We start from the raw sequence: 9,417 nt of genomic DNA on the forward strand, positions 1-9,417 counted from the left end.
CATCCTCCTTTCCCTCAGGGGCTCAGCCTTTCACACATGTCTGGAGAGCTTCTTGTTCTTACACCCCTACGGCACAAGGAGAGGTTCCAGACTCAGGCACTGTGACCTCGGGCCCTGGCCTTCTGCCTTGGAGATTCAGTTTTCCCTTCTGTAAAACGGGGCAGTCCCCACCATGTCTCCAAGTAGGACATAGAGTGGGCAAAGCAGCCAGCACAGTGCCCAGCCCTCATTCAATGCCCGCCTTCTGCTTCTCCTATTCCCTAAACCAAATGAGTGGATGAGGATTGCTGGACTCTTGATGATGGATATTCCCACAATAAGCATAGCTTGGGAACAGGCCCCCACTGTGGGCTGCCCCACTCATTAGCAGCCCAGTCAGGCTGTCCCCTCCAGAGCCCTGCTTCCTGCCCCCAAGGATGTTAGCCAGGCCCTGGCCCTGCCTCTCAAAAGGACCAGAATTTCTTCTACTGGAGTATATTCTGAAACCTCACATATATGACATCTTGGTAGTTGTTAAGTGAGAAATCCATTCCCTGCTGTCATTTGTCTGGGCTGGGGAAAGCAAACAGTCCTAGCCTTCCCTCTGGGTCTTGTACAAAAATCCTCTGGGGTGTGTGTGCCTGTCTGTTTTATTCTGGACAGGAAGCAATCGCTTCTACGATAACATCGAAGACATGATTGGCTACCGGCCATTGTCGCTCATTAAATGGTGCTGGAAGGTTGTGACCCCCGGAATCTGTGCGGTAAGGGCCCTGCCAGCAGCTGCCTCCAGCCCACTCACCCACTTTTCCATTCTAGTGCCACAAGCCTGGCCGAGGCTGAAACTGAGGAGGTGCTGGCCCTCTGGGTGACCCTCTGTACATTCAGAGAGTCCAAAGCACCCGACAGCTTTCTAAGTTGGAGTCATGGGGACAGTTTCTGGGCTTGGCCAGGGAGGGGCCTCACTGGGATCCTGGCTCCGCCACCAGTTTGCTATGTGACTGAGCAGAAGCCTCGGATTCTGTACCTGCAAGCTAAGTGGCTGGGGCCTGTCTCCATGGGGGCCAAGGATCGTATGAGAGACAACGTTTGCTTTGCTGTTAACAGAGAAAGCCACAGAACTGAGGTAAAGTTGGGGCTCATGCTTTTTCCCTCAGGCCATACCTTGGAGAGGCCTTTGTGTTTAATAAAAAAAAAAAAAAAAAAACACACACAACCCCACTGCTCTTCACCCAGTTCTTGGCATTGAAAGTGTCTCAGAGCATCTTCACAAACCACCATGGTTCTGCAAAGGCCACTTTGAAAGCAGCCCCGAGAAGGGGCTAGAAGATTCCTGACTGGGCAGAGGCTGGGGATGAGGCTTCTGGGGGGGGAAAGGGTCTCACAGCCCCAATGAGGTGCTGGGGTCTGTGGAAGTCCGTTCCCTGTGTATCTGATGCAGGTGAGCTGGCACAGGGCTTCCCCTGTCCAGGGCTATCACACAGGGTGGGCCCTCTCCCTGCTGGCCTCCTGCATGCAGGCCTAGGCCTGTCACCTAAGGCCAGCCCCCAGGGACTTCTCCCTGTCTCTTGGCAGGGCATTTTCATCTTCTTCCTGGTCAAGTACAAGCCTCTCAAGTACAACAACATCTATACCTATCCCACCTGGGGCTACAGCATCGGCTGGCTCATGGCCCTGTCCTCCATGCTCTGCATCCCACTCTGGATCTTCATCAAGATGTGGAAGACAGAGGGGACGCTGCCTGAGGTGAGACAGCCCAGGTGAGGGAGGGGGTGGCAGGTTGGCAAGGACGGCTCAGAGGTGCTGCAGCACACACGGGCCCTGGCTCTGCCTCGTGAAGAGCAGGAGCAAGTCCATGGGTCTTATCTGAGCAATGTGTCAAGAATGAGCCCTCACACATCTCCTGGGGAAGCCATGGCCAGCTCCTCCCTGGAAGGTGTTCATTATTACCATTGTGTGAAGTCATCTCTGTGAGGCCTGGAAGTTGAGCCATCTTCTCTGAGTGTCCTCATCTATAATATGGGGACAACAGCAGATCCTGACTTACAGAGGTTTTTGTAAGGACTCGATGAGTTTCTATAGGGAAAGCACTTAGACTGGGACCTGGAACAGAGTGACCAAGTGGTAGCTTTTACTGATCTGTTAGTGCATGAAGGACCCCCCATCCCCAGGACATAGGGAGAGGGTCTGATGCTTGGGAAACACCTGTCCCATGTCGTCATCATGCTAGACTCTCTACATGAATCTCCTTTAATCCTTGGGGCAAACCAGGATGCTGGCCTCATTTTCTGCCTTCAATAGGTAGGGAAACTGAAGCTCAGAAAAATGAAATCACTCAGCCAAAACTTAGTAAGCCAAAATTTTTAAATCAACACTGGGTCTTATACTATATGTTAGTTAGCAAATTGAATTTAAGTTTAAAAAAATGTAAATATAAAATAAATAAATTCTTAAATAAATTGAGGTATAATGGACATATTATATTAGTGTTAGGTAACAACATAATGGTCTAATATTTGTATGTATTGTGGTCACCACAGTGAGGTCTAGTTAACATCCCTCACCACACAGTTACAAATTCTTTCTCTTGTGATGAGAACTTTGAAGATCTATTATCTTAGCAACTTTCAAATATACAATACAGTATTATTATCTATAGTCACCATGTTGTGCATCACATCTCCCATGACTTACTTATTTTATAGCTGGAAGTCTGTACGTTTTGGCCCTCTTCACTCATTTTACCACCCACTCCCCCAACCCCACCCACCCACCTTTGGCAACCACAGTCTGTTGTATGTATCTTTGAGCTTGGGTTAGGTTTGTTTGTTTGTTGGGTTTTTGTTTTGTGTTGTTTTTTCTTTAGGTTCCACATATAAGTGATATTATACAGTGTTTGTCCTTGTCTGGCTCATCTCACTTAGCATCATGTTCTCAAGTTCCATCCATATTGTCACAAACAGCAGGATTTCCTTCCTTTTTATGGCTGAGTCATATTCCACTATATATATGGACCATAAGTTGGCTATGATAGAGAAGGACCAAGCTGAGAGGGAAAGTCTCTCACAAGCCTGCTTATGCCCCCCGAGAGAGTTTCCTTGGCTCCTGTAGGGAATGTAGGTCAAGAGCAGTTGGTTAGTTCTGATCTGGAACCAAACCATGTCCTTGGTCCCTGCAGGCCCCTGCACAAACTTCCAGCAGCCTTTGGTATTCAGGAATGCCCAGTGTCCCCCTGTGAATCCTTCAGAGATTAGCTCAGTCCTGGCATGGTGGGAGAGAAGGTGGGTAGGGGGAAGGAGAGGCTATGTTCCTGAGCTTCTTCCGTCTGCCTAAGCTCACACACCTGCCTCCGCAGAGAGCAAGGTTTATTAAAGACGGCAGAACTGATTTCCAGGGACACCTGGGTGGTATAGCGGTTTGGCACCTGCCTTCGGCCCAGGGCGTGATCCTGAAGTCCCAGGATCAAGTCCCTCATCGGACTCCCTGCAGGGAGCCTACTCTCATGAATAAATAAATAAACTCTTTAAAAAAAGAAGAAGAACTGATTTCCAGGCCTTCCTTACTGAGGAAACGTGTGCCAGTTAGTTCACCTCCCTCTGCTTCCAGAAGTTTCTGCCAGCTGACAGGAGGGATCTGGAAGGAAAAATGGGGTCAATGGTACTTACCTGAGAGAACTGCTATGAGGATGGATAATCTGTGCTAATCTGTGGCAAGGTCAACTAAATGGAGGCTCATGTTAATCCTAGAAGGCAGGTGTCTGCTCTCTCCCTTTGACAAATGAGGAAACTGAGACACAGAGAGGCCAAGTTTTTCACCCCAGTTAAGTGACAGAGCTGGGATTCAACCCCAAATGCCTCTGATCTGGAGCTCATGCTCTCAATCCCTGTCCTGTATTAAGACCTAGTGCCTGGTACACAGAAGGTGTTCAGCATAGGGAAATTGGCCTGTTATTCCCACCCAGGCAATGTAGGCTCAGCCTCTTAGGCATGTCAGCATCTGGAAGAGGACAGAACCTTGATCATGAAAAAAAAATCAGACCTCTAAAAATCTTTGCAGCCTTCCTGAGGAAGGGGTTCATGCCCAGAAAGAATCTCCCAAATCCTGACCTGTCTTCTCCCAAGGACCCTGCTGGGTATACATGAAATTGAGGCATGGGGCCCAGGCAGCACTGTGGCAGCAGAAGCATGTGTCAGGAGTCAGCCTGGTACAGTGGGGATGACAGCCACACTATCCATGCCCAGCTCAGTGCTGGACATTTTGCAAGGCTGCATAAGGCTGTGCTAATGTTTCCATCTCCAAGCACTGCCCAAGGAGCACAAGGCACACACTCTACGTGTTCCCCTGGACAGTGGCCCCATAGTATGACATCCCTTTTGTGGGAAACATACCCATTTATCCAGCAATCACATAAACAGCCCTAGAAGTACCTTAGTTCACTCCTACAACGCCCCTTTCAGGCCAGTACTGTTATCCTGTTTCACAGAAGAAAATGCAACTCCTAGAGGTTAGGTGAGTTACCTAACAGAGCTAGCGAACAGCCAGCGAGCAGTGAGCAGGACTCCAAGCCCAGCTGCTTAGTCTCTACTGGAGGGAGGGACCTGCAGCAGGCCAGGTACAGTGCTAAGCACTTCTGTAAACTATCTCCTCATTCCTCGGCAAACCCCAGGAGCGGGTACCTCTGTTGCCCCCATTTTCCGGAGGAGGAAACAGAACTGAGCTCTGAGTGACAGCGCTGAGGCCCACCCCTTGGTCTTGATGACTCCATGGGCCGTGGTGTCCACCCATGCAGTCTGGAGAGGCCGAGCCAGGCGCCAGGACCCTGGCAGTCCCGCTCAGACAGCTCTTCTCTCCAACTATACAGAAATTCCGGAAGTTGACCATCCCCAGCGCTGATCTGAAAATGCGGGGCAAGCTTGGGGCAGGCCCACGGACGGTGACCGTTAATGACTGTGACGCCAAACTCAAGGGCGATGGGACCATTGCAGCCATCACAGAGAAGGAGACGCACTTCTGAGCAACACCTGCCACCTCGGATGCCTCTCCTTCCTTCCCTCCCCCCACCTCGTGCGTGTAAATGAATACCTGAAACATGTACTTCACCTAATGATAGAGGCTTGCTTGTTTTGCACCGGATTTATTAACAAGTTAATTTTAAGGTGGCTGTGTACACTCTGGTTTAAAGTCCCATTCCCCTCCCTGCCCCCAGTTACCATGTAAGTAACATTACAAAGAGATAATACTGTACAGGGACTAGCAGAATCTTCTGTGCTAGGACGGTTTTAACCCATGTTTTCTAGGGGTTGGGGGAAGTTGTATCATATGGTCAAACTTTTATACTTGGGCTGTGGGGCAGGTGGGGTGGGAGTGATGCCTGTTCTCTGTCAGCCTTTTAGCTGACCAGTCCCTGTCCCATGTTTGTCCCTGACCATTGCAGCTGCCCCTCCTCCATGCCCCCAGGGAGGGCTTTGCCTTCGAATCCTGCCTTTGTCATCCCCAACCTCTTAGCAATGTGTTTGCAGACAGCAAGGCTGTGTCAGAGAAGACAAAGTGATCTGTCCGTCCTGATCCCACTAAGTGACCTTGGGTGCTCCCATCCTCTCTCTGGGCCTCAGTTTCCCCATCTCCCAACAGGAAGGCTGGATCAGGTGATCTCTGAGGTCCTTTCTCGGCCTGGCCACATCTCTTGGGGATTCTCTTGGTGTTGTTTGCTGCCCAGCAGGCCTGCCCTTGACGTTGACCATGGGTTGTTCTTGAAGGCTCCCAAGCTATTATCCCTGCACCCACCCCTGCTTATTTGAAATCAAGTTTGTCATGGAAATGATGTGTTTTCCCTTAAAACCCTAGCTTGATGCACTCTGGAGTCCGGCCAGGTCCTCAGCCTCTGTGACAGGGCTCCTCCTGTCCTGTCCATCTGCTCTCCTTATCATGTCTGCCCCTCCATCCTCATGGGGCTGGCTGGAGTCGCCTGGATGCTGCTTTTCGGGGTCAGGAAGCAGCTATCTGGCCTGCCACTGCCCTAGCCAGGATCTGTGTCTGGGACCTTCCACCAGCCTCCCAGGGGGAGGAACCCCTGGAGAGCCTGGAGCCTGGTGTTGTCTTTTGGTCCCTTCTTCATCTCCCTGCCACCTCTTCTCTCTCTTACTGTCCCCTGCCCTCCTCTCTCTCTTGCTATCTCTCATCTCTCCCCATCCTTCTTATCACCAGCAGAACCTTTTCTCCTTACCCTTTCTTTGGGAGCCTTCCTACCTGCATCTCTCACCAAGCGGCTGAGAAGCCTCTGCACTTATACTGGAGGGAAAACCGGGCTCCCGCCCCTCCCTCTGTGCAGGCCTGGGGCTGGGGGTGGGGGGTGGGGCGACAAGGCTGGTGCTGCCTCAGACCTCTTGGCCTGATCTCCCTCTTCTTTAATCAGACTTCATCAGCTCTCTGTCTTGGATTCTGAGTTATTTGGGGACAAAGAAGGTGCATTCTTTCTCCTTTTCCTTTATGTCCCCAGTTTTATTTGGTGGAAACAAGAGCTGTCTCTAAAGTAAGGCTTTAGTTTCCTGTAGGGAACCCACATGTTTGATTCACCCAGAACTTTCCAAACTGACAGCTTCTCTGGTCTGGCCAGCCCCCAGCTGAAGCCCGAGTTTGCTAGAAGGGATGCCCAGTGCCCCCCAGGCAGGCTGGGAAGCCTGGTCTGGGCCCAATTTTGCACACACTGCCCAGGCCTGCCTGGCTCTCCCTGAGCTGTCTCATCTGGTGGACCCAGGAAGCGGACCCAGGAGGCTCGGGCCTCGTGCTGCACCTTCTGCTGTGTCTGTCCTTGTCTACTCATCTTCCACCAGGTCCCGGGGAAGGAGACTCCCCACTGCTGCTGCTACTGGTTCTCCACCTACAGCTCTAAGGTCTTGCTAGGGGCGCACTGCATTGTACTTGTGGCACTTAACCTTTCACTCATCTAACATGACTCATGGGGCAGGGCGGAGGGAGGGCTTTTACTCTGGCTTTTGGTTTTTTGTTTTGTTTTGTTTTGTTTTTGTAATTTCCTACTAGTATTTGGGCAACTTTGGGGTGGGTGGGGTGGGAGACATGAGGGCAGGGGAAATGTCATTGTGGTGACTTTTTTGATATTCATTAGAAACAATACATCCTTTCTGAGATATTTACAGAATTATTAAAAAATGAAAAAGGTTGTACTGTTTTACATAATGAACGTTTTTATTGGGTATTCAAAGGGCACACGATTGTCTGCTTACTCATTTTTAAAAATTAAAGGAATGAACAAACTATATGTGGCAGTTCCCAGCAGAGTGGTGTTCATTGAGTTGCTCTTCCTGTGTTTTATCACCTGCATGACATACTTGCAAAGTCCTCTCAGTTCCATCCTTGGAGATTGTGGTCTCAACTCAGGATTACAAATTGAAAGTGCTCAGGGGTGTTTTGGGAGCCCACACTTCCTTTCCTTCCCCGCGCTCACTGTACATTAAATGCTGTGTGCTAGGTGCTCTACAAAAGCTGTCTCTTTACTTCCAAAACAACCCCGTAAAGTAGTCACTTCCCTATTTTCCTTAGTACTTCACCCACTTTACAGATAGGGGAGACTGAGGCAAAGAGAAATCCAGTCTTACTGAACTCAAAGCCAAGTCTCTTTTAATCACGATGCCTTACTGTTTCTCATGCTCTGAGGCCCAAAGAAGGCAGCAGCTGCCTCGCCATGGCTGCAGTGCCTGCCCCAAAGCTCGTGGGCCACTCTGCTAGGCAGACCTGCATGTCTGAGGCAGATGGGGTGAGGTGGAAAGACATGGAGATTTGAAGCATGGAGTCCTGGTTTGGGCTCCAGGATCTGCCCAGCCTCAATTCTCTCATCTCTCCAAAGAAGATAGTAGCTCCTGTTTCAAAGTCAGGGTGATTGTGAGGATCCCATGAGCTCTGAGTAGGATTGGCCAAGCTTTGTATTCACACTGCTTATTATTATTATTATCCTGAAGGAATAGTCCCTAAGCTCTAAAAGGGTAGTATTGCTCAGAACTTAGGCAAACATCTCTAAATTTGCATCTGGGATTTCCAGACAGTTGCTTGAGACCACAGAGCATGTTTTGTCCTGCCAGTCCATGGAACGATGTGATCATCTCCACATAGCGTCTGCTCATTCCTAGTAGTTGACTTTTCTGCTTCAAATCCCTGATCTCAAGATCCCCCCCAAGCCTCCTTGGCCTCTCACCCTCTCTGAGATGGTAACATCTGTTCACAGGGAACTGTCCCACAGTTCAGAAAATCTCTGATCCCCAAAGGGTCCCTGAGAACTTTGTAACTTCATAGAGCCACAAGGATTGGTATAGTCACGTTTTCTGCCTCTCTTCCCTCCTCGTGTCTGAAAGTGTATTAAGCACCTGGTACAAAGCATCAAGACACAAAGAGGCTGGGTCACAGAAATGTGGGTCTCCCTAATTCCCAGGAAATCGGATTTGTGGGTGCTCAAGCTTACAGAATTGGTAACCTATGGCATTGTTTTTCCCAGTAGACCCTGTAGGCTGCAGTACGTGCTGGTCAGCCTCCCAGCCAGATGTGACTCTGCAGCCTAGTTCTCTTAGACACATCAAATAACCAGAGCAGAGGGGAGTTGTGGAAGTGAAGTCAAAGGTTACTTCAGAACTAGGATTCTCAATTTTGTGGGTGAGGAGTAGGGAGGGAATGAGAATAAGGCACCAAAGAGCTGACCATTTCTGCTGACAGCTACAATTTTTGGAAAAGAGGGTCTGAGTATGCATCATGTTTCATGTCTAGACCTAGAATTAGGGACATTGAGACAAGTGGAACAGCCCCTTTTCTTGAACGTTCCTGCTCTTTTAGGTCAAGAGGACAGGCGTCCACACTCCTATGGACAGGAGTAAATACATGCAGGAGCTGTTCTTCCTTCTTCTTTCTAGCCTTTGTTAGCCAGTTTGAGCTCTGTGGTGTGACCCTGGGCAAGTCTCCACTTTTCCGGGCCTTAGCTTAGCCATCAGGAGAAAGGTGAAGAAAATGAGACCCAGGGAGGAAACATAGCTGACTCAAGATCCTCCTAGAAGCCCTCTGCACCTTCTCAGGCTATTAAAAATCAAATGAGTCCTTGACCTGGGCACCTTGCTTGGGAGCAAAGTCAATCTATTGCCAAATCTTAGCCTTCTCTGCCTCTCACTTTTAAATAAGATCCACTTTGCAGGGGATACACATGCATTTTTTTCTCAGAGCTCTCAGGCCGGCTGACATGTCAGAATTACCCCCATGAGAAACTAGAGGGCAGAATGTTCCAGGGACCAAGTTTCCAGGCATTGCCAAGCATAGGAAATAAACTGTTCACTGAGCACCTACTATGTTCCAGGTGTCATACCCGCATTACTTCATCAGCGCCTTATAACAAATCTAAGAGGAAAATGTTATTAATCCCATTTTTCATATGGAGGAATTCAAGTT

General features: G+C 49.5%; 1 protein-coding gene across 1 annotated transcript in view; it reads left to right on the forward strand.

Moving 5' to 3' along the window:
* SLC6A11 (solute carrier family 6 member 11) overlaps positions 1-7,253 on the forward strand; it is a 127,984-nt gene extending 120,731 nt beyond the window's left edge. The window contains exons 12-14 of the mRNA XM_041761552.1: positions 643-743; positions 1,555-1,725; positions 4,841-7,253. Coding sequence (XP_041617486.1) covers positions 643-743; positions 1,555-1,725; positions 4,841-4,993 — 425 coding nt within the window. The 3' untranslated portion in view covers positions 4,994-7,253. The remainder of the gene's footprint in view (positions 1-642; positions 744-1,554; positions 1,726-4,840) is intronic.
* Positions 7,254-9,417: the final 2,164 nt, after the last annotated feature.

The sequence above is a fragment of the Vulpes lagopus genome, chromosome 7 (assembly GCF_018345385.1).
Source record: "Vulpes lagopus strain Blue_001 chromosome 7, ASM1834538v1, whole genome shotgun sequence".
In the NCBI taxonomy this organism is placed as follows: Eukaryota; Metazoa; Chordata; class Mammalia; order Carnivora; family Canidae; genus Vulpes; species Vulpes lagopus.